Source organism: Neomonachus schauinslandi, chromosome 1, assembly GCF_002201575.2.
Source record: "Neomonachus schauinslandi chromosome 1, ASM220157v2, whole genome shotgun sequence".
NCBI lineage: Eukaryota > Metazoa > Chordata > Mammalia > Carnivora > Phocidae > Neomonachus > Neomonachus schauinslandi.
The window spans coordinates 147,864,406-147,890,369 of record NC_058403.1 but is presented as its reverse complement, the minus strand read 5'-3'; the positions used below and the strand labels follow the sequence as shown (position 1 = coordinate 147,890,369).

Here is a 25,964-nt window from a genome sequence, read left to right as displayed (position 1 = left end):
ACTTGTTTTTCTGTTGGGGTTTAACAATGCCCTCCATTTAAGAAGGTAGAATGGAAAGTAAAAACAATGATTGAATAAAACCCAGCTGTTCTCAGTCTCTTTTCAGCCATATCTTCAAGAATCTTCTCCAGGTGTCTTTGTTCCCATACAGATGATAAACGTTACTTTGCACAGCAATCTAGATTAGAACTGTGTTCCATCCAAGCCCTTTGGAAAAGAGAGGTGAAAATACCAAATCAGGACAACCCCCATACTTATCTTTTTCTGCTGTTGGTTGAAGTTGTCAATAATAACACCAATAAAAAGATTCAGCGTAAAGAATGAACCAAAGATGATAAAAGCCACGAAGAAAAGGTAGTTTTCTGGTTTCTCCTCAAACCCTGGCTGTAGATCTTTCTGTTAGGGATTTTTTAAACAAGAAAAGAAAACAGTTACTGGAGAAAATTATAAGCCATCTTAACTGGCTTATCTAGAAGACCAAAGTGTTTCTCAGCAGTAACATTAACTACTCGGGTTCCTGAACAGCCATGGCCCCTGCAAGGAAACCCTCTTTTAGTTTCCCCTAGAGGAGCCTGACTAGTACCATGCAATGGGAGGGCATGTGACAAGAGGGTTAGACTTTTTCTTCTAAGCAATGGAGAATCATGAAAGGATTCTAAGAGAGGGGAGTGGCATGATCACATGTGTCCTTTGAGAGGGTGTCTAGGATGTCTATATGGACACATAACTGGAAGGAGCCAGACTGGAGATAAGGCCACTGGAGAAGGGGCACAGTCCCATCAGGCTCAGTGACTAACTACCAACTCTTGATGAATGATAACATCCTTCATATTAGAGCCCACTGTTGTATTTGGTCTGTGTTTGTGTCCTGTCACTCTTGAATTCCTAGGTCCTAGAATACTTTGTGACATGTAGATTCTCAGTACACATTGAATGAATGTTTGGATGGATGGATGGATGAGTGAATGAATAGTCAAGCTATAGAACAGACACAAAAATGGACTACAACCAAGTTCCCCCAACTCAAAGTATGACCAAAAGCATCCAAAATCCCTTTCATACAAGTTCTTTACATTGTCACTGGCTTTATACACTTTGGGCATAGGTGGCAGGACAATTTCTCTTTTCTTTCTCCAGATCACATTCAAAGATATAGGTATGAGTGTTGATAGCTCTGTCACCTGTTGAATGTTTTTATGATATTTGTTATTCACACCCACCGTATAGACTAATGTAATGAAGGTAATATTTGAAAACATTTTTGTCTTTTGTCTTGAAGAGTACATGACCTTAGTCCCAGTTGGCTTGAGATGTCCGTTTGTTTGAACTAGGGGTAGGAATTAGTACAGAAACAATACAATGGAAAGAAAGAATCACTATCAGCATCTGATATTTAAAATAAGATTATAGGGGCACCTGGATGGCTCAGTTGTTAAGCGTCTGCCTTCGGCTCAGGTCATGATCTCAGGGTCCTGGGATCGAGCCCCACATCAGGCTCCCTGCTCCACGGGAAGCCTGCTTCTCCCTCACCCACTCCCCCTGCTTGTGTTCCCTCTCTCACTGTGTCTCCCTCTGTCAAATAAATAAATAAAATCTTAAAAAATAATAAAAAAAAATAAAAGAAGATTATATAGCAGGCTAACAGTCCTGCAAAGAGAGGTTCAGATAAGAAGAGGAAGAGGAAAGGACAAAAGATCACCCCTGTTGTACCTAGGGAATTGTCAGAAAAAGAGAGAGAGAGAGAACATCAGAGCCTTGAGATGTGTGTCCTGATTCACCCTCTTTGGGTTTGGAGAAGGGACTTGGGATTCAGTAAATTGAAGAGAACATGGGGGTACAAAGAGGATATTCTTGCTCAAATTCTGTATTTTTCTAAGAGGAAGCTGCTGCTGGGAAGGCCTTGGATACACTGCACAGGCAGGATGAGTTAAGAGGTTAGAGTAGCATAATTAGACAGAGACTCTCAAATTTTTCGGTTTTCATGAGGCTTGGACATGGAATCGATAGCCATAGGCCTGCCATGATGGGCTTTTGGCAAGAGATGGGAGTAGACTGCAGGGTCAGGGGACCATGTAGAGGACATGGCATAGAGTCAGTGTTTGAGACCAGGAGGAATTAAATGGGGAGAAAGGCCCATGGTTTCACCAATATTTGAGACCAGCAAGATTGTCTGTGACTACACAGACAAGGGCATCATCATGCTAGAAGCCAGTACATACACACCAGCCATAATGTTCCAGGACCAGCATCAGGATGGGCATCCCTCCACACACCTCCACCCATCTATCATTCATTCAGGGAACATGTAAGCCACACACCTCTTCCTGCATAAGATTTCCTCCCCATCTCCCATCTCCACTTCAAGGCACAAGGATGTCTAAGTTAAACTAAGATGAAGGTCATATATTCAAAAGACAAAAAAAAAAAAAAAAAGCACATTAAAATTTTAAAATACTGTCTTTGTTATAAATTGCCTCTACTACTACTACTATAACATTTCTTGGCATGCATGGGTAGCTCGGTCAGTTAAGCATCTGACTCTTGATCTCAGCTCAAGTCTTGATCTCAGGGTCATGAGTTCAAGCCCCACATTTGGCTCCACAGTGGGCATGGAGCCTACATTAAAAAAAAATAACCCACTTCTCATACCACCTCCACTGCCCTACCACCTCACATACCTACTATGTGCCAGGCTCTGCAGACTCTCAAACAGAACAACAACATGTGTGTGATTATAGGAAAAAAATAAACAATGCTGATTCCATTCTTGATTCAATCATTTGCTTACTCCATGGTTTTGGGCAACACTCTTCCTTTCCAATTCTCGATTTTCCCAACTGGGACATAGAAATGGACTAGATGGCTGAGTACTCTTCCAACTTTCAGAATCCATGATTACTTTTTACTTAACTAGAATTTTACAGTTGGCAATCACCAGAAACCCATTTAGTCTCTGAGCCTGGAGCCATGGGAAGGTCTCTCTTATCAGACGCTAGTCCAGCTGTAAGGTTTTCCCACAGTTCAGGGCTATTACCTTTTGAAATTTGGTTTCTGCCTGAATACCCATTTGGAAAAGAAGTAAGAGAGGAAAATCAAGGCATCCTGTGATTCTATTGTTTCTGGCTCCATCTACTCCTTGAAAGGTTTCTCCCTGGTCACTATGGGGAAACAGAACTGGACTTTGGAGCAAGATAGGATGTAATACTCATGGAAGGATGAATAAGAACTTCTTTTGTCCCTATTTCATAGTCATTGTCCCAAGAAAACAAGGCAAAGAATGCTGGCTGGTGGAACTATGATGTGGGAAGTTCTAGACTGTCTATGCAGTCATGATATCCCTGATTTAACCCTAGCACTCTAGAACATGGTAGAACAAAAGCTCACCCCTCTGGAATCGACAGCTGCATACATAATATCCATCCAGCCCTTAAATGTTGCCTGTAACAAAAGCAAATAAACATGAACATAATTATAGGCTTGCTATCAACAGACAAGTGCCATACAATAGCAAGCAAGACCCACTGGGCAGATGTATATAAGATAGACAGGAATGAACATCCAGGACAAAATGTCTGGTTAAAAGAACAGTAGAAGGGAATTAAAAAATGGGTGTCTTGGGGTTTTTTTTCTTCTTCATTTCTACAAGATAAAAAGTTTTTTTTAAAAGGAAATTTCTGCCTTAAAAGTTTCTAGAGAGGCTGTGTAACAACTACTGGAAAGAGCCTGGCTGAGGCTTTCCTGATGCTACATGTTTGCACTGTCTGCCTAAGACCTGGCAACTGTGGTTTGACCAGCGGACTGACTTCCAACAGAGAACTGCTGCTAATGGTGTGGTTTTGCATCTGAGGCTCCAGTCCTCCTTGGCTGGAGCTCTGGAGAGTAAGGCACCATACAAGATAGGGTGAGATGTAAAGGGGCATTCCTGGGAGGTTGAGGCTCAGTAGACAGCAAAGTTGGAGATGCTCAATGGGGAACAATTCCAGAGGGCATTGGCTTCCACATGGGGAATTGGGATTTGATTCTATATCTTAATGGACTCACTGTGTTTTTATTAAACTGAGAAATGATTTATGTTTCTTTTAAGGTTTCTCTCCTCACAGTAAAAAACATACCAACAGCACTTACCACTTGCAGCAGGGCAAGGTAAGCCATTCCCACATTGTCAAAGTTGACTGGAAGGGTGACCCAAGTTAAATTTCCACCTTCACATTCAGTTTTGCTTGCAACAGTGCTGTAATTTATAACTGAGTTTATATCTGTTTTATTAATGCATCTTCCAAAATTTCCAGAGAAGAAGTTTACTCCCAGGATACAAAATATCAACCAGAAAATGAGGCAGACAAGCAAAACATTCAGAATGGCAGGTATGGCACCTATGAGAGCATTGACTACCACCTTAAAAAAAAACAAAACAGAAGAAAAACATAACAGATGCATGGGATTCACCAAGCTCTGGATCTCAGGATGGGCCTGATGTGTGGGACTGGACCTCTTGGAGCTCTGTCTTTACTTTCTACTTCCAAACCCCCAACCCTGCATCCTACGACAAGCCCTGTTTTCAGCTCCATAGATAATGGGTCCTTTCTGTTGTCATTGAGGATCACTTGAGAAATGTCATTTTATGACAGTGTTACAGACTTATGGGACACCTGTCCTAGGATTGAAAGGAAACCGGAGCCCATCATGGCTACCACAGAATGGATGCTATATCTTAAATTTTTCTCCACATCTCAAATTCTAAGCAGTGGATTGGATGGGAAGGAGCCCAGGAAAAGCTTGGTAATTTAAGGGAAGCCCAGCCCAAGAAGAGCAGTTGGCTTTTCCACCTCTCGCTGACAGCTTGATCTTCCCCCCATCTGCCTGAAGAATGTACCTTCATTCCTTCGAACTGAGACAATGCTCGCAGGGGCCTCAGGGCTCTTAGGGTCCGGAAGGACTTCAAGCTCTTTAAGTCAATGAGACTGGTCACAGAGACCTGGTGAGAAGAGAAGCCACAGGTAGTGTACCTGACTTGGTTTCCAGGGAAGCCAGTGGGGGACTGGCAGCCCTCGTTCTGAGTGGCAGACACATGGTGCCTTCAGTGGATTATCCAGAAACAGAAAGCAGCCAGCCCCTGCAGGAAGTGGGAGGGCAAGTGAAGAGACTATTTTTCTCCTTGTTTGCCAGAGCTACAGCCCATACAGGTGAGGACAATGCATTTACATTATTTGTTTAATGAAAGACAAAGAAAAGCTGAGAAATTGCTGTGAGTTAAAGGAAACCAAAGGGACATGACAATGATGTGTCACTTGGGGTCCCGAATTGGATCCTGGATTGGGGTTGGTGAGGGGAGGCCACGGTGGATGGATAGAAAGAATTAACCATAAAAGACCTTGTTGAAACAACTGACAAAATTTGAAAATGGATATGGGTTTTGTTACTGAGTCATGTTAAATTTCCTAACTTTGATAATTGTGCTGTGACTGTGTGAGACAGTATCCTTTTTCTTAGGAAATACACACTGGAATGTTTAGGGGTAAAGGGCTGTGGTGCCTGCAACCTAATCTCAAGCAATTTAGAATGAAAAATGGAGAGAAAATGACAAAGCAGATGGGGTGAAATGTTAATAATTGGTAAACTTGGGGAAAGACTATAAGAGGTTCTTTACACTATTTCTTGCAACTTTTCTATAAGTTTGAAACGATATAATAAAAAGTTACAACAAAATAATAAACTGTTAGCTAATATTTCCCCTCACTCAGATGCCTCCTTTTGGGGGAATTAAATCCAATTTTTTCTCCCAACATAGTTCTTCCCAGTGGGTAAGGACTAAGGACTGGAAAGCTCTGCAAATACACTAAATTGAAACTTAAATATAATGAGCTTGAGTTGAAGACCACTATTTGCAGATTCTAGTCATTCTTACTGATTATGCAGAGCCTTCAGAGGTTCAACTTGAAAGAAGGTTGCTCAGCAGGACAGGAAGTGAATTATCCTATGACTGACTATGCTGATATCAGAGTTCACTATTATCTAAAATCATTCCCCTGCCAATCTCATTGTAGTAGTAAAATACTAGCAAATTGAGAAAAATTAAGTAAGCTAATATGGCAGAATAACAAAATTTTTAAATGTATAATCAATTTTTTTTTAAATCACCATCAATTCAAAATGCTTTTATTTATAAAGGTTTTCCAGGGGTGCCTGGGTGGCTCAGTAAGTTAAGTGTCTGTCTTTGGCTCAGGTCATGATCCCAGGGTCCTGGGATCGAGCCCCACATCAGGGCTCTCAGCGGGGAGCCTGCTTCTCCCTCTGCCTGCCACTCCCCCTGCTTGTGCTCTCTCTTTCTCTCTCTCTCTGTCAAATAAATAAATAAATAAATAAACAAACAAACAAACAAACAAACTATAAAGGTTTCTAAAATAGGCTTTTTGTTTGTTCTCTTGTTTGTAATAGCATTGCCTGTTGGGAGAGTTATTTCAGCAGCTTTTCCACAAATACCTCTTTCTACCTTGTTCCTAGCCAGAGGGAAAAGGATGGCACAGTTTAGCAGTTCTTCTGGCTTTACCAAGTAACTCTTACCACAGGTGGGGAAGAAGGGTCCCTAGAGGGACACTGTACACCTTTCACCTGATAAGGTTATCCCCAGTCTCCTATTCCACCAAACTGGGGCGCATTGATGATACATGCAGACATAAAAATACCCACATTCTTTCCCACTCTACAGTACTCTTAAGGTGGGAAGTCTTCTGCTGGTTTTATCTTTTTTTCTATCTAAATTGCATTTATTACTCTGTACTGTTTTGACATTCACCATTTTGATATACATATTCTTGTGGTTTGTTCCTTTAGCTGTTATAAAATATTACAGCATAGAAATATTCATATTTTATGGATCCATTCCCCCTTGGTGAATATCTAGGTTATTTCCAATTCTTTGCTATTATGAACAATAAACTGGACAGATGTGTGCATTTTTCCTGCATACATACACAAGAGTTTTCCATAGATGTATAACTAGAAGTGGTATTTATGGATAATAAATTGGGCTCATTTGTAATTATACTTAATGTGCAAAATTTTCCCTAAAATAACCGTTACCAATTAAGTTGTTAGCAGTGATTAGAGATTCCATTTTCTTATATCTTTCTCAATATTAGAAATTATCCAACTTTAAAATTTTTGCCAGTCTGATGAATAACACAAAGTCTCTCATTTTAATATGCACTTCTATGCTAACTGGTAATAAAGCTAGTGTGTATTTCTTCATATATTCATTAGTAACTTGTGTTCCTTGTGTGAATTGCCTGTTTGCATCCTTCTCCCATTCTTACACTAAGTTGTCTTTTTCTTGTTGATCTGTAGAGTTTTTATATACTGTGGATAATAATTTTCTGTTATGCATATGGCAAGAACTGTCTCCAGCTCTAGCCTGTCTTTATAATTACAATTCTATTGAATAAAAAACCAAAAGTTTTACATTTTGATATAGTTGAATTTAGATACATATTTTTTGTGGCTCTGTTTATATTTTTCTACTTCAAAACTATAAAGATCATTTTATATAATGTTGATTAACAAGCAACATAAAAGGATTATTCACGGGGTGCCTGGGTGGCTCAGCTGGTTGAGCATCTGACTCTTGCTTTGGCTCAGGTCATGATCTCAGGGTTGTAAGATCAGGATCCATGACAGGCTCTGTGCTGAGAATGGAGTCTGCTTAGGATTCTCTTTCTCCTGTCCCTCCTCCACCCCCCACTCACACGCTGTCTCTAAAAATTTTTTTTAATTAAAAAAAAGGATTATTTACATACATTCTCTTATTTAATCTGCATAATAATGTTCTGAATTAAGTAGCATTATATATCACTTATGTTATAGACAAAGAGAGCTGAAGCTCAGAGGATTAGCAACTTGTTTCAGGTGGAACTGGGATTCACACCTTGGTCTATACGATACTAATGCTAATAATAGTAATATTGGACCATACTTATCAAGTGCTTTCTCTGGGATTTATAAAAATAAATAATTACAAGATTATTTCTTTTCATGTTGTATTCATTTTTGTTCCCTTCATTTTTTTACCAAGATTATACTGTCTCATCAAATAAAGTATGCAAACTTCCTCTTTTTTTATTCTTTATAACAATCTGAATAAGGTTGGGGTTAACTGTTTATCTTAGTTCAGGCTGCTATAACAGAATATCAAAGCCTGGGTTGCTTATAAATAACAGAAATTATTTCTCACAGTCTAGAGCCTGGGTAGTCCAAGATCAAGGTGCCAGCAGAATCAGTGTCTGGTGAGAGATCACATCCTGACTCATAGATAGTTTTCTGCTCTCTATGTCTTCACTGACAGAAGGGGCGAGGAAGCCCTGTGGGGTCTCTTTTATACATTGCTAGCCCCATTCATGAGGGCTCTGCCCTCATAACCTAATCACCTCCCAAAGGTACCACCTCCAAATACAAACACATTGACGGTTAGGTTTCAACATATGAATTTTAGGGGATGCAAACATTCAGTATATAGCACCATTTCTTGAAAGTTTGGTAAAACTTGCCTGTAAAACCATCTGGGCCTGGTGCCCTTTATTGAAAGTGTGGTGTTGAACTACTGTTTTGATATTTTAAATGGTTATTGTTAGATTTATGTTTTCCATTTGTGTCTGGTATAATTTGGGCAATTTGTAGTCTATACTCTCATTTTTATTAAGGTGAAGACTTATTAAAAGGGGGAAGTACTTTGCCTAAGGTTACACAGAAAGAGAGCAGACAAGATAACTTTAGGATCAGTTTCCTGAGTTTAAGTTCAGTAGACCACAGGTCTCTACAACAGAGATACCAGTCATCTGTCCACTGTCTTATGGGTTCTTCACTATACTATAAGATAATGGGTTCAAAGTGATTTGCATGCTGATAACTGATAGGGTTTACAGACATGTGGATATTTTTATTCTTTTTTATTATTCCTGTTGGAGCTCCCATGGCACTGATGCCTTTCTAAAATGCCTGAACAACATGCCTATTTGTGTCCACCAACAACATTAACAACATTATGGTTTTCCAGTTGCTATGTAGACCACATGGCTTATGCTTATGCATTTGTCATGTCTACTTCTTTAAATAGCAGGGACAAAGTCTAACTAATTAGCACATGGTAGAAAGAATATAGATGTTAAAATCAAGGATTTTGGAGTGAGGCTTACTGGGTTTGAGTTTCATCTCCACCACTTCTAGCTGGCCAATTTTTGACATGTTTCTTAACTTCTCTATTACTCAGTTTCTCCCTGTGTATATGCGAAAAAATAATAGTATCTACCATATGGAGTGGTTGTGATAACTAAAAGAAAGAATGCTTATGAAGCATATGGCAGAATACCTGGCATAGAGAAAGCACTCAATAAATGTGATGTACTATTATTAGCCTTAGCATCACACAGACCAAGGTGTGAATTCCAGTTTCATCTGAAACAAGTTGCTGACCATCTGAGCTTCAAGTTTCCTTATCTGTAATATGGTAGGTAATGTATAACTCTGCTTAACTCAGAACATTGTTGTGCAGATTAAATGAAAGAATGTATGTGAATAATCCTCTTATGTTGCTTGACAATTAAGATGGAGACCAGCTTAGTCTGTTGGCTGCTGACCTTCTTTGAGAAGTCTTGAGAGAAAATAGAAAGTTGGAAGGAGACGGGTGGGATACTCAAAGTTATTCTAGGTATACATCAGACATAAGCAGTGCTTATGGAGAGAAGTGGATGAGTGCCATCATGGAAAGTACTGGGGTAGTGAGAATATGAAGTGCAGTGTGAGGAATGGGACCCAGGACAAGCAGGACTGCTGATGGATAAATGACAACTACTTACAAGTACTGTGAAGAAAAATATTTTGGAGAGGCACCCAAATAAGGCACACAGGAAAAGCAGCTTCCTTATGATATCTTCCCCTCCCCTACCCCAACCCCTGCCTGCATGGAACACAGAGATGGTAAACTTACAATCACAATGATGAAATCAAGCCAGCACCAGACACTGGTGAAATACTTCCCAAATCCAAAGGCCACCCATTTTAGACCCATCTCCAGGATAAAAATGTATGTGAAAATATGGTCAGTACAATTAAGTAATGCTTGGATATTGGGTCGTTTCTCAAGATGAACATCTTCAAATACCTGAAATGATAAAGCATAGCCATAGGCCAGGTTGAGTATTTGCTTAGAACTACTTGCTGACCTTACTTTTTAATTTTTCTTCCTTATTTGAATAAACTAGCATCTCTTTTGGTGACAAGGTTTTGCTCAAAAGGTATTAAGAATGAAATTTCGCAGTAGAATAAATTCCTTGAGTAAGTAAAACTGGAAGAAGGAAAATCCTATTTCTAGACTTCTATTGCCACAATATCTCCCTAGGTTCTCATCAATGATCCCTGAAATATGAAAATATCTTCCTAACAGATCACCACACAATTTCCTGGTCTTCCTGATCCTTCCAATTCATGCTAACAATATCTTGCCAACTTTTCCAGAACCACCCAGTGGCAAATTCCATCTCTTTCATCCTCCTAGTTACCTTAGTGGCTCTATTCAGTGGCTCTCCATTGCTCATAACACCCTAGTTCCAAACACCTTGTTCTACACTCTAGATTTTGCCAACCCTGAGGCCAACAATCTATAACAAACAGCCTTACGACTTACCCCAGTGCTTCCAGTGTATGTGCCCATTTTTTGTGTACCAAGACATGCAAAACTTGGGGAAGCTCTGGGCTAGAGCTTCCAGTGTAAATTACTTTGAATATTAAACATTCGTTGAGTGTGATCATGAAAGTGAGACATCCTAGCTTCTGGAGAGACCCTTTTTCATGCTACATCCAAACATCCCCCTCATCTGAAGTTTGTATGTGATTCTTCGGGGTCTATATAACTCAGGTAGAAGCTGTCCTTTTGGCCTTTACAGAGTTACTGAGAATGAAAAAAAAAAAAAAAAAGAAGAAGAAGATAAGGGTCCCTGGTACTGAACCTGTCAAGACATTTAGGCAAACACTGAAGACAAGAAAGAAATAGGTCCTGCTGTTGGGTACTAAGGTAATCCCATAGCCCCATGGTCCTGGGGGAAAAAAGAATGCAAAAGAATAAAACAGTCTGACTTCCAACTCCTAAGTGGGCTTTTGATTGGAGAAGGCTCTCCATCTCCTCCTGTCCCCTGCCGGCTCCTCATCATTATTAAAGTCTCATTTCAGTTGATATTTTCTTTGGAAACTGTCTTTCTTCCTCGAAGGCAATTAGGTGCCTGTTCTGCATGGACCCATGTCATCTATTGCTTCTCTGAGTGTATCACTATGGCCCTGGTCTATAATTGCTCGAACCCCATCTGTCTTCCCTAATAGACTCCACGCTCCTGGAAGTCAAGGACTTGTCTTTGTGCCTCTTGAAGAGAGACAAATCTGAATGGTATTGGAAGCTCATATCCTCTCTCATTTTGGAAGATGAGCAACAACCTGGTTCAGCAGATCTGACTTCGTTCAATTGAAGAATAGGTCAATATCGGCAACTGAACTTTGGAGGCTCCCACATTATAATGAGACCATTTCCTTGTCTAGAAAGCTCTCATTATTACCCAGTTGCTCAGATCAGAGCTTCCCAAACTCTAATGAATCCCAAAGCACTTAGGTTCTGATTCAGCGGGTCTGGGGTGGGCCCAAGACTACATTTCTAACAAGCTTCCAAGTGATACTGAGACTGCTGATCCATATACCACATACAATGGCAAGGGACTAGATGTTTCTTATCTCCATTTGTCTACAAATACATAAAGTGAAATACGACCTGAGTCCTTCTCACTCTGCATTGTGTGCTCAGTCTTCCTCTGCCCAACCTACACTTGCCTCATCAGAAGGCGGATGAGAACTAGGAGGATGGTATCATGTGTCCCTGACCTTCTGATAACACCATGCTTTCCCACTGACTAGCACAGGGCTTGGTAAACACCAATTAACATTTGTGGAATAAATTAAAGAATCCTATTACTTGAATTAGAGTAAACATCCAGTGAAAATGTAAGCACCAGAAGGCTACAGGGAATCCTAGACCAAGGATTAGCAATAAAAATTAATTAAGAGAGTTCTCTGGCATGGTTTAGAGAATTTTACTTTTTTTTTTTTTGCTTGAGAAATAATTTACACTGCAGTAAGTAGATAAATGGAGATGTGTGCTGATCATAGGCTCTGATGGGCCTCAGTGTGTGCTCATCTCCTTTCACCTAGAGATCACACAAATGTACAGCACTAACCAGGGAGGCAATGGTGAAGAAGCAAGACATTTCCTTGTCACTTCTAATTGCTGGTGACTTGAGTCTGTGAAATGCTCTGTGATTCTAAATCAATAATGGGGAACCTAAGGGGAACCTAAGACTCCATTCACTTATACAACAAATAGTAAGAGAGTTTAGTTCTGTATTATGGCTATTTTAAGGGAAAATACAAGATAGAAGGGGAGGGAGGAAAAAAGAGAGACACATGTAGGTGGTAAGAGAGAAGATACTATCATTCAAGTAAGGGAGGCAAGAAGGACCAAAAGGTGAGGAGAGAGAGCAGGAAGGAGTTTACGACTATAAGCTATGGAGGCATGGATTTAGAGTTATTTCCAAACCTCACTGGGACCACTACACTTCAATCTGGAAGGATCTGCTCTGTGAATAAAGCAGTATCTGTTTGTTTCTCCTCTCAAAGGACCATGACTGATGGACAATACCAAGACAACTTATATATCCAAATCTGGTCCCTGTAGGCTTCTCTTCCTAATGTTCTAGGAACAGTTCTAGGAACTGCTTTAGGAAAGCAGCATTATGGTTTTCCAGAAAAGAGAGGTAGGAACATTGCTGTCTAGAGGAAGAAACATGTAGGATACAGTGAAAATGTCTAGAAATTCTCTAAGAATGAGGGACAGGCATGAAGCTCAGGGCCAGACTCCAGTAGCCACTTTAAAGTGCTGATTTATATCATGCTTCCCCATAAGTAAAGTGTCTTTGGCTTGGGACTTCCCAGTTGGAGCAGGACTCCAGAAGTTGTGCAAAATCCTGCCCTCAAGGGGAACCAGCAGCAAAGATCCCACTTCTGCCTGGTCTCCCCATATTCACAGCCCCATGTCAGAATATAGCCTGGCCACCTGATGCCCAATGTCCCCACAAGACTGTGATAATTTACCAGTGCCCCACTGCTCAGCAGAATCACAAAGATAATAAAGCTCTCAAACAAGCTGTGTTTCACTATTTGGTAGCAAGTTTTTCGCAGGTTCCACCAAATGATCCAGGGGGACTTTCTCTTGTCCATGGCACAGCATGGGAAGCAGTGACCCAGGCCTGCAAGGAATGAGCAGTAGCATTATTCTTAGTGTCTGTAATGAGCTGTATTAATAACCCTAACTCTTCACCTTCCCTTTATGCACCTCCCTTACCTCTGCAATTCTTCCCACTGAAGAGGTGGAGTCATTTTCCAACCCCTGAATCTGGGCTCAGCCATATGACTTGATTTGGCCAATAGAGCAGAGTGGGAATCACACACACCAGTTCTGAGCTTCAGCCTTGAGAGGCCTTGCATGTTTCCCCTTGCTCTCTGGCACCATCTCCATAAAGAAAGGAATATTTGGGCCAGCCCACTGGTTTCAGGAGAAGGATGGACATGTGGTACAGAGCCAAGGGGCCCAGGTAAGCCAAGGAGCCCAGTTAAGCCCAGACCAGATTGGCCGACTCCCAGTCATTACCACTCATATGAATAAAGCCAGCCCAAATCAGCAGAAATAACCAGCCTGGATGAGTGGAGTCATGTAGATGCATGTTTATTATTATGTGCCACTGAGGCTTCATGGCTGTTTGTCATGCAGCAATTTCTTTTGGCAACAGTAAACAGTGTCCTAAGGACTGAGGGGAATGAGGTAAAGATGGGCACAGGCTCTGTGAACCACCCAAACCACACAATCTGATCAATTGTCAAGGTACACATAGCTAAGCATTTGACCTCAACACACACCAGCCTTCAGCATGAATCACATCACCCTTCTACCTTGTCTCCTCCACCCATCCTCCAAGTTCCATGGAGGTTAATTTCATGGTGATTTTAACATTCCACTCCTTTCCTCATCATCTTCCTAAGCTACTGTGAGGTCTCCTCAGTCTGCCCCTGCCCTCCTCCATCATTCAGAACATCAATAGGTTAATCTCCCTAAAAGGCTTTTTTTCTGTCTTTTATGCCATTCCTCCCTTCTTCTAGAAACCAACCTTTCTTCTCCAACTTCATTGTTGACATCCTGTTCACACCTCAAGCACTAGTCCAAATGTAAGTCAGGATAATTAACAGTAATCTATCCCTAGACTGACCTCTGACCCCATGGGCAGTTTGGGGGTTGTCAAATAACCTGCAAAAAGTTTGAAACTCATTCTTGGTGTCCATTCTGAGACCAGACTAGTGTCAAACTTATGAAGAAATTTTTAATTTTAGATTCATTCGTTTAAGTCTCTATCTATCTGTCCATCTAAATTTGTTGAGCCCACAATCTGGGCAAGAGTCCATTCTTACACTAGAGATACAATATTGATTAAGTCACTGCCTATGTTTTTAAGGACCTCACAAGAGAGACAGATACAAATAAATTTCCCACAATGAATATAGGAAATAATAAAGGCACATAAGAAGGAACCACTATATCCACTCAAGGAATCAGGAAAGACTGCATTTATTGATTGCCTATTATGTGCCAGATATTCTTCTAGGTGATTTACATTCACTCATTTAAGACCAACAATAATCCTTTGCAGTAGATATTATTATAGCCATTTTATAAAGGAGGCACTAGAGAAGCTAAGCAAATTGATCAAGTCATACAGCTAGTAAATGAAGAGGCCAGAATTGAGCTCAGGCAGTCTAGCTCCAGAGCCAAAGCTCCTAACTACAATATTATCCTTCTTCCAGAGAAAAATCTTGAGGGATGTGTTGAGGATCTGGCAGGGTCCCATTCAACCCTGGACTTATGGTCAGCTTCCCTTGGTCTACCACCTCAACTACATCTTAACAATGGAGGTATTGGGGACTATAGAAAGTGGTAGACATATTGGCCCAGTGGGAAAAGTTTTCTAGAGGGAAGTTTTCTAGAGTTTCTACCCTGGTTGTTGGGCTGTGTTAGTTGAGCCCACCTAAATCAAGAATTTCCTGAAATCTCCTTTACCTGGATCTGATAATGGCCCCAAGAATATATGGATGCCCTCTCTTCACTTCTGTCTCCAGTAGAAGTAGAAAGAAGGTATCTATCAAAATCACAGAGCTTCAAAGAATAACAGAATCTCATCCAATATTCTGTGAACTGGATGCAGGAATACTGCCACTTACCTTTGGGAAAACATCTCTCTGGTTCTTTTTTGGGAATCATTTCAGGCACCCACCCAAAGGGATCCTGTGGATCGACGGTGCTACATTCTGAGAGCACACTGGTAGTATCACACTTCTACACAACAGAACAAAGGAAAAGGGGAATCATTTACCAAGAATGACTCTCACAATGGTAGCACCTAATACCTTCGTGTATGACTTTTTAGGAATGAAGCTAGCTAGGCAAAAGATTCTAGGTATAGGTGTATCTAGAAAGTGTCCCTCTTATTGGGTGCTTTTTAAAATGCTATGACTAGCTCTGACTTCAGGAGAGAATTCTCTAACTGCTCTCCCCTGGCTTAAAAAAGGTGAAGTATATAAAGACACAGTATCTCAACCTCTTCCTCCCTACAAATCATATCTCTGATATTACCTAACTCCAAATAGGGAGGCTGGGTGATGTGGTGAAGGCTATTTTACTGAGACTAATTTTTAGCTCTTTCAATTCCTGGAATAATAGGTCTAGACTAGTGGTTCTCATTGATTTTGCCCTCCAGGAGACATGCTGACAATGTCTAAAGACACTTTTAATTTCACAACTGGGGGACACTATTGACATCCGGTGGGTAGATGCCATGGATGCTGCTAAACATCCTACAACAAACAGAACAGCCCAGCACAAGGAGGAATTATCATGCCCCAAATGTCATAGTGGAGAGTTTAAGAAACCCTGACCTTTGCTTAAGATCCGATTCTGGCAGTTTGCGCTGCATTAATCCTGATATTTTAATCTCGATAGCCATAATGGCTATGTTGGAAAATGTGTATGGATAAGCTACATGTTCCTTCTGGAACACCCTGGGAAAATTACCTTTTGGGGATCCTTTTCTGACAAACATATGTCATCTTCAGAGAACACATCAATTTCCACACTTTGAGCTCCTGGGCTTATGGACTTCTTGGTCACCTGATGGAGTTCAAAGGCCTGACACCAAAAAGCCCAGAGTAGAATTAATATTCTCCTGGGCATTTCACTTGAGATAAAACAAGTTTGAATTGTGACATTATTACTTTTTTTCTTTTTACTTTTTAAAACTGCTCCTGGAGAAACTCAACATAAAATAATTCTGGGAAAGCAACTATAGGAAACAGGTAATGAAACTTACTCAAAAGTCATATAATCAAACAATATGGTTTTGGTACAAAATTCACCAAATAATTCAGAGGTGAAACTTACTGTATCCTTTCACTTCAATGGCTAAATAATACATTATTTAATAAGTGGTATAATTAGTTATCCCTGAAAATATAATGCCAGAATATAGTAAAAATAAAATCCATAATGATTTGATATACTGATATAAAAATACATGAGTTAAAATGTTAGAAGAATAATTTGGAAAATAATTTTTTGATTCTTTGGGATATAGAGGGTTGGCTTAGTGAAATAGAAAAGGGCATAAAGAGAAAAATAAAAATGTATTACTATATAAAAATAAAAAATAAATTTTGTCTGATGACCTGCAGGTATATCCAAGAAAGATGTGCAAAGTCATGCCTTAGCTGAGGGTTTCATCCTAAAATCTATGTGAGTGTTCCTGTGACTCTCACACTATAAGGTCATAATTTAAGAACACTTCTCTCATTTGAACACATGCATTGATATATTACAAACACAGACAAACACACACACACACATGAGAAACAAGTAAATATAGCTGTGGACCAGACACAGAACAAAAATATGAAGTAGTGACAATTTAAAGCATGTAGCAGGTAATGATGACTAAAAATGCCCCATGTGAGGAAGGGAAACAGCTATGTTCAAGGCTTGAAACTATGGACTGGGCTGAAGTTCTTGCACGTAAGAGAGAAAGCCAAAACAAGTTGTGGCCAATGTTTGGAATTATAATTATACACAGCTGCATGGAGGCAGGAGGAAGTACAGCCTCAGAAATAGGATCTGAGTAAAGGTACCCACTGGATCTGAAATACACCTAGTATCACTATTAAACAAGAATCCTAAATTGTCAATGTAAAACTTGGTTCTGTAGTGGCTGCCCTAGGAAGGTCTATTAAAGACATCATAGAATCTAGACTGCAAAGAGAGTGACAGATCTTCTCACTAAAGAGAAATTTAAACTAACACTCCAAAATATAGGAGGAGACAAACAAAATCAGTAGCCCTAAAAATTAACTACTAGGAGGTGAATTTACTTGAGAAAGAAAAATGAAATTAGTATAATAATCTGAAAGTGTCATTAAAATGAATAAGTTTAGGATTTAATGAAAAAGATATATAGAATTTCACTTCCTGGAGGGCAACTTAAAGGAAGCTCCATGGACATGATCTCCAGAGAAATAAGCATAAGTGGTGAAAAATATTTTTAAAAAATCATTTAAAGTCTCTGGAAATTGTCCTAAGGCATACAGCAAATGAAGAAATGTATTCAAAAAAAATCTGGAAGCCCTACTCTAGGCAGCTGTGATCAAGAAGATGGGGCTCCCTTTACCCTCAGCCCCCAATCAAGAGATATGTATCTTATGATATGTACATATGTACATATGTATCAGGAGGTGTAGATCACCAACTTTTCTTGTCCTCTCCAACTCTGAGTTGAAGAGGCTACATTCCTCATGAATATGGCCAAGAAATTGGGTTCTGTTTTTCCATCCAGCCTCTACTCATAGGACAGAGACTCTATTCTAGATTCAGCAGCTTGAGAATACTGGGGTCTTGACCACCCTCACCCCAGCTAGTTTATAAGGAAGAGGTTCCATGCAGAAAGAAGGAAGCTGAGAAGATGAGAGGCTACTGCCCCTACAAGTACTTGGATCAGTAGCTAAGAGATTTTGCCTATGGTAGAAGGCATTCCATAAGAAACAAGAACTCTGAAGCTCTCCCCAAAAGAACTGACTTTATCTGGAACAATGGGGGGGGGCGAGGAGGGGGCTCAAGCCTAAGGGTATTCTTGAAAACAATGGAGACTTTGATGGTAAGCAAAGAAGAAAAGACTAGTAGCTCTTCTTCATTAAAAGCAACAAATTAAACCACAGGTCAGCAAGTTCACTACAGAGAACCATGGAAAGAGACAGCTAAGAAGAATCTCCCTGGGGTCAGAAGAAATCTCAAAGACTGGCCTTATAATATCCCTCCCTGAAATTAATTAGATCAGACTGTGGAGGAATTAATGTCCTGTGGTATTGTCAAAGACAATAGAGCAATTAGCCAGCAATTAGTTCAGCCCAAAATCTGGGTGTGATACCAAATAAAGCAGACAGATTAACAGAGAGAGCATGGAAAGATAGTCAAAGAGAGCCCTGCTAAAATAACTGTGATCCTGCAGTGACTGTCTGCAAACCCAAGGGTGTGCCCTCTGAGGAGTGACACCAAAGACTTCACCTTTGTGTGTGTGTGGTGAGGGGAGGTAGGGGAATAGACTTCACTAGAATAGTCTGGCCAAGTCACCAAACAAGCCCCAGAGAGGAGAAAAGGGAATCAGTTCCAGATCTGCTACAATATATTACTTAAAATGCCCAATTTTAAACAAAAATGATAAAACATGGGAAAAACCCAGGGAAGTATGACCCACACATAGGAAGAAAGCAGGCAACATAAACTGCCTGTGAGAGGCCTGGATGCCAGAGTTAATAAACAAAGAATGCAAAGCAGTCATTATAAATATGTTCAAAGAATTAAAAAATATATTTAATAAATAAAGGATGCTATGATAACAATGTATAATCAAATACAGAGTATCAGTGTAGAGATAGAAGTTATTTAAAAAACAAATAAAAATTCTAGAGTTGAAATGTGTGATAATTGAAATGAAAAATTCACTAGGTGGAGCAACAATATATCTGAACTGGCAGAAGAAATAATTAGTGAACTTGAAGAGGGATCAGGAAAGATTGTGCAATCCAAAGAGCACAGGAAAGAAGGAAGAATGAAAACTTAAAGGAAGCTCAAAGGAATGTAGAACACCATGAAGCCTATCAACCAGAAAGAAAAGAGAAAGGAGAGCAGAATAATGGCTGAAAACTTCCCAATTTTGACTGAAAGTATTAATCCACACCTCTAAGAAGCTCATAAAACTCAAAGTAGGATAAACACAAAGGGATCCAAACCTAGATATATCATAGTAAAAATGCTGAAAGCCAAAGACAGAGGAAATATTGAAAGTAACAAGAACAAAGTTGCTCATTGCATACAAGGGGATCCCAAGAAAATTAATAGCTGACTTCTTCTTCTTTTTTTTTTGTAGGCTCTGTGCCCAATGTGGGACTTTAACTCATGACCCTGAGATTACAAGCCATGTATTCTACCAACTGAGTCAGTCAGGTACCCCAACAACAGAGACTAGAAAGCAGTGGAATGAGATACCATGAGTGCTGAAATTAAAAAACAAATGTGAACCAAGATTTTATTATCCAGCAAAACTATTTTTCAAAAATGAAGGTGAAATAAAATAGCACATAAACAAAAACGGAAAATCCTTTGCTAGCTGACCCACCTTACAAAAAATACTGAAGAAGATCCTTCAGGCTGAAAGTAAGTGATCCTAAATGGTAATAAAAGTCCACACAAAAGAGCAAAGAGCACAGGTAAAGGTAAGTCTGTAATTATAAAAGATGAGAAAGATTCATATTTATTTTCCTTTCTTCTCTAAAGCTGACTTCAAAAGAAGTTGTCTAAAACAGTTTAAAATTAATGTATTACTGGACATATAAAAATAAAATATATGTGGTAATAACCGCACCAAAGAGGTGAATGGGAGCAAAGTTGTAGTAAGGAAATGACACCTGAAGATACCTCAAATTCACAGAAACAAATGAAGAAAGCTGGAAATGGTAAATAAGAAGATTAATAAAATAAACTCTATAAATATATACTTGCTTTCTTTCTTTTCTAATCTTCATTAGTAAACATATAATTATATGAAGCAATGACAAGAATGTATTGTTGGCTTCTTAACATATATGGATATAATACGTATAATAAATAATAGTACAAAAATGTGGTAGAGGGAATAGAGCTATACATGAGTAATGTTTCTATATCTCACTAGAATTAAGTTAACTTACCAGCATCAATTCTGATAAGTTAGATGTACGTGGCAGCCCCTAGAGCAATTAATAAGAAAATAACTAAAAAAATATTGTGAAAAATCATTAAAGGAATTAAGATGTTACATTAGAAAATATTCAAATAATGCAAAGTAAGGCAATAAAAGAAGAAAAGAGGAATAAAAACAAAAAGTAAAATACTAGAAATAGATAAACTAGATCAATAATAATATTAAAAGTGAATGGGTTAGGGGCGGAGCAAGATGGCGGAGTAGGAGACCTGGATTTCGTCTCCTCTCAGGAATTCAGCTGGATAGGGATCAAACCATTCTGAACACCTACAAACTCAACAGGAGATCGAAGAAAAGAAGAGCAACAACTCTCTCATCAGAAAAGCGACCACTTTCTGGAAGGTAGGACGTGTGGAGAAGTGAATCCGAGGCGATATTCGGGAGGATAGACGGCGGGGAGGGGCCTCCGGCGGCCGCTTCTGGCAAGTGATAGAGCCGCGGAGCACAAAATCGGAACTTTTAAAAGTCTGCTCCGCTGAGGGAGTCACTCTGGTGGCTAAGCGGGGGGTGGAACCCTCCGGGACAGTGTGGTCTCAGGACCCTCGGGGTCACAGAAAGACCGGGGGTGCCTGAGTGTGGCAGAGCTCCCAGGGATCGGAGCGGGGAAGCCGGCTGCAGAGGCGGAGCCCAGGCGCGGGCTCTCAGCTCGGGGTTGCCATAAACCGTGATCCGCGGCACAGTCGGGCCCCTGCTCCTCCAGCAGGGACCCAACAAGCGGCAGATCCGGGGAGACTTGCCTTCCTCCCCCGGGAGGAGCCGCGCAGGAGTGCGCCGCAGGGATCTGCTGGGTTTGGAGACTCCACCCGGGGTCGGGTGCCAGAGATAGAAATGCGCGGTCACAGGCCGGGTGAGCACGGAGTGCGGCTGGAGACCGGGCAGACGGGAGTGACTGACGGCTTTTCTCTGGGGGCTCACTGAGGAGTGGGGCCCTGAGTTCTCGGCTCCTCTGGGGCGGAGATTGGGAGGCCGCCATTTTTACTCTCCACCTCCAAAGCTGTACGGAAAGCTCGCAGGGAACAAAAGCCCCGGAGAGCAAACCCGAGCAGATTACTTAGCCGGGAGGGGGCAAGGGCGGGGCAATTCCGCCTCCGGCAGAGACATTTGGAAACCACGGCAACAGGCCCCTCCCCAGAAGATCAGCGAGAACAGCCAGCCAAGGCCAAGTTTACCGATCAATGAGAACAGCAGAACTCCAGCGCTAGGGGACTACTGCACATAGAATTCATGGCTTTTTTACCATGATTCTTTAGTCTTTCAAAGTTAATTTTTTTTTTAACTGTCTTTTTTTCTTTTTTTTTCTTTTTGAATTTTTCTTTTTCCCTTTTTCAACCAACATCTTATCAATCCCTTTTTTTAAAAAAAATTTTTTATTTTTCATTTTTAGAGTCATATTCTATCCCTTCATAGTAGTTACCCGTATTTTTGGCTTCTATATATAAGTTGTTCTCTCTTTAAAATTTTGAGATAGTTTCTTCTAACAGATTAAAATATACCCTAAATCTCTAGTATATGGTGTTTTCTATTCCCCTGCCTGATCACATCCTCTCCCTTTTTTTTTTTTTAAATCCTCTTCTTTCTTTTTTCAAACAACTTCTTATCAATTCCTTTTATAAAATTTTTTATAATTTCCATCTTTACAGTCATATTCCATCCCTTCATCATATCAACCCTTATTTTTGTACATATATAAGTTTTTCTTTCTTTAAAATTTTGGGAGGCACTTTCTTCTAAAAGACCAAAATACACCCCAAATCTAGTGTGTGGCACTGATCTATATACCAGCCTGATCATATTTGATCACATTCTGGTTTTTTTGTTGTTGTTGTTGTTTTGTTTTGTTTGTTTTTGTTTTTATCTTTATCTTTTTCTTTTTCTTTTTTTTCTTTCTCTTTTTTCTCTCTTTCCCTTTCTTTTCCCACTGCTTCAGGTCTTTTCTGATTTGTTTAGAGTATATTTTCTGGGGACGTTGTTACTCTGCTAGCATTTTGTTCTCTCATTAATCTATTCTCCTCTGCACAAAATGACAAGACGGAAAAAATCACCTCAACAAAAAGAACAAGAGGTAGTACCGACTGCCAGGGACCTACTCAATACGGACATTAGTACGATATCAGATCTAGAGTTCAGAATCATCACTTTAAAGATACTAGCTGGGCTTGAAAAAAATATGGAAGTTATTAGAGAAACCCTTTCTGGAGAAGTAAAAGAACTAAAATCCAACCAAGTAGAAATCAAAAAGGCTATTAATGAGGTGCAATAAAAAATGGGGGCGCTAACTGCTAGAATAAATGAGGCAGAAGAGAGAATCAGTAATATAGAAGATGAAATGATGGAAAATAAAGAAGCTGAGAAAGAGAGAGATAACTACTGGATCACGAGGGCAGAATTCGAGAGATAAGCGATACCATAAGACGAAACAACATTAGAATAATTGGGATCCCAGAAGAAGAAGAAAGAGAGAGAGGGGCAGAAGGTATAATGGAGCAAATTATAGCAGAGAACTTCCCTAATTTGGGGAAGGAAACAGGCATCAAAATCCAAGAAGCACAGAGAACCCCTCTCAAAATCAATAAAAATAGGTCAACACCCCAACATCTAATAGTAAAACTTACGAGTCTCATAGACAAAGAGAAAATCCTGAAAGCACCTCGGGAGAAGAGATATGTAACCCACAAGGGTAGAAACATTAGACTGGCAACAGACCTATCCACAGAGACCTGGCAGGCCAGAAAGGACTGGCAGGATATATTCACAGCACTAAATGAGAAAAATATGCAGCCAAGAATACTCTATCCAGCTAGGCTATCATTGAAAATTGAAGGAGAGATAAAAAGCTTCCAGGACAAACAAAAACTAAAGGAATTTGCAAACACAAAACCAGCCCTACAGGAAATCTTGAAAGGGGTCCTCTAAGCAAAGAGAGAGCCTAAAAGCAATATAGACAAGAAAGGAACACAGACAATATACGGTAACAGTCACCTTACAGGCAATACAATGGCACTAAATTCCTATCTTTCAATAGTTACCCTGAATGTAAATGGGCTCAATGCCCCAATCAAAAGACACAGGCTATCAGACTGGATTAAAAAACAAGACCCATCAATATGCTGTCTGCAAGAGACTCATTTTAGACCCAAAGACACCCCCAGATTGAAAGTGAGGGGGGTGGAAAACCATTTACCATGCTAATGGACACCAAAAGAAAGCTGGGGTGGCAAGCCTTATATCAGACAAATTAGATTTTAAACCAAAGACTGTAATAAGAGATGAGGAAGGACACTATATCATACTTAAAGGATCTATCCAACAAGAAGATCTAACAATTGTAAATATCTATGCCCCTAACATGGGAGCAGCCAATTATATAAGGCAATTAATAACAAAAGCAAAGAAACACATCGACAACAATACAATAATAGTGGGGGACTTTAACACCCCCCTCACTGAAATGGACAGATCGTCTAAGCAAAAGATCAACAAGGAAATAAAGACTTTAAATGACACACTGGACCAAATGGACTTTACAGACATATTCAGAACATTCCACCCCAAAGCAACGGAATACACATTCTTCTCTAGTGCCCATGGAACATTCTCCAGAATAGATCACATCCTAGGTCATAAATCAGGTCTCAACCGGTACCAAAAGATTGGAATCATTCCTTGCCTATTTTCAGACCACAATGCTTTGTAACTAGAACTCAATCACAAGAGGAAAGTCGGAAAGAACTCAAATACATGGAGGCTAAAGAGCATCCTACTGAAGAATGAATGGGTCAACCAGGAAATTAAAGAAGAATTAAAAAAATACATGGAAACCAATGAAAATGAAAACACAACTATTCAAAATCTTTGGGATGCAGCAAAGGCAGTCCTAAGAGGAAAGTATATAGCAATACAAGCCTTTCTCAAGAAGCAAGAAAGGTCTCAAGTACACAACCTAACCCTACACCTAAAGGAGCTGGAGAAAGAACAGCAAATAAAGCCTAAACCCAGCAGGAGAAGAGAAATAATAAAGATCAGAGCAGAAATCAATGAAATAGAAACTAAAAGAACAGTAGAACAGATCAACAAAACTAGGAGCTGGTTCTTTGAAAGAATTAACAAGATTGATAAACCCCTGGCCAGACTTATCAAAAAGAGAAGAGAAATGACCCTAATCAACAAAATCATGAATGGAAGAGGAGAGATCACAACCAACACCAAAGAAATACAAACAATTATAAGAACATATTATGAGCAACTCTATGCCAGCAAATTAGATAACCTGGAAGAAATGGATGCATTCCTAGAGATGTATCAACTACCAAAACTGAACCAGGATGAAATAGAAAACCTGAACAGACCTATAACCACTAAGGAAATTGAAGCAGTCATCAAAAATCTCCCAAAAAACAAAAACCCAGGGCCAGATGGCTTCCCAGGGGAATTCTACCAAACATTTCAAGAAGAATTAATACCTATTCTTCTGAAACTGTTCCAAAAAATAGAAATGGAAGGAAAACTTCCAAACTCATTTTATGAGGCCAGCATTACCTTGATCCCAAAACCAGACAAAGACCCCATCAAAAAGGAGAATTACAGACCAATATCCCTGATGAACATGGATGCAAAAATTCTCACCAAAATACTAGCCAATAGGATCCAACAGTACATTAAAAGGATTATTCACCATGACCAAGTGGGACTTATCCCTGGGCTGCAAGGTTGGTTCAACATCCGCAAATCAATCAATGTGATACAATACATTAACAAAAGAAAGAACAAGAATCATATGATCCTCTCAATAGATGCAGAAAAAGCATTTGACAAAGTACAGCATCCTTTCTTGATCAAAACTCTTCAGAGTATAGGGATAGAGGGTACATACCTCAATATCATAAAAGCCATCTATGAAAAACCTACAGCGAATATCATTCTCAATGGGGAAAAACTGAGAGCTTTCCCCCTAAGGTCAGGAACGCGGCAGGGATGTCCACTATCACCACTGCTATTCAACATAGTATTGGAAGTCCTAGCCACAGCAATCAGACAACAAAAAGAAATCAAAGGCATCCAAATTGGCAAGGAAGAAGTCAAACTCTCACTCTTTGCAGATGATATGATACTTTATGTGGAAAACCCAAAAGACTCCACCCCAAAACTGCTAGAACTCATACAGGAATTCAGTCAAGTGGCAGGATATAAAATCAATGCACAGAAGTCAGTGGCATTCCTATACACCAACAACAAGACAGAAGAAAGAGAAATTAAGGAGTCGATCCCATTTACAATTGCACCCAAAACCATAAGATACCTAGGAATAAATCTAACCAAAGAGACAAAGGATCTGTACTCAGAAAACTATAAAATACTCATGAAAGAAATTGAGGAAGACACAAAGAAATGGAAAAACGTTCCATGCTCATGGATTGGAAGAACAAATATTGTGAAGATGTCAATGCTACCTAGAGCAATCTACACATTCAATGCAATCCCCATCAAAATACCATCCAC

The 25,964-nt window shown here is 39.8% G+C and overlaps 1 protein-coding gene across 1 annotated transcript in view; it reads right to left on the bottom strand.

Annotated features, from left to right (window-relative positions):
- The window catches only part of SCN11A (sodium voltage-gated channel alpha subunit 11), a 96,778-nt gene that overhangs the window by 16,390 nt on the left and 54,424 nt on the right, over positions 1–25,964 (bottom strand). The window contains exons 16-23 of the mRNA XM_021705863.1: positions 16,202–16,315; positions 15,352–15,466; positions 13,177–13,331; positions 9,977–10,150; positions 4,874–4,975; positions 4,126–4,395; positions 3,385–3,438; positions 255–396 (exon numbers count right to left, since the gene is read on the bottom strand). Of these exons, the coding sequence (XP_021561538.1) occupies positions 255–396; positions 3,385–3,438; positions 4,126–4,395; positions 4,874–4,975; positions 9,977–10,150; positions 13,177–13,331; positions 15,352–15,466; positions 16,202–16,315 (1,126 nt within the window). The remainder of the gene's footprint in view (positions 1–254; positions 397–3,384; positions 3,439–4,125; positions 4,396–4,873; positions 4,976–9,976; positions 10,151–13,176; positions 13,332–15,351; positions 15,467–16,201; positions 16,316–25,964) is intronic.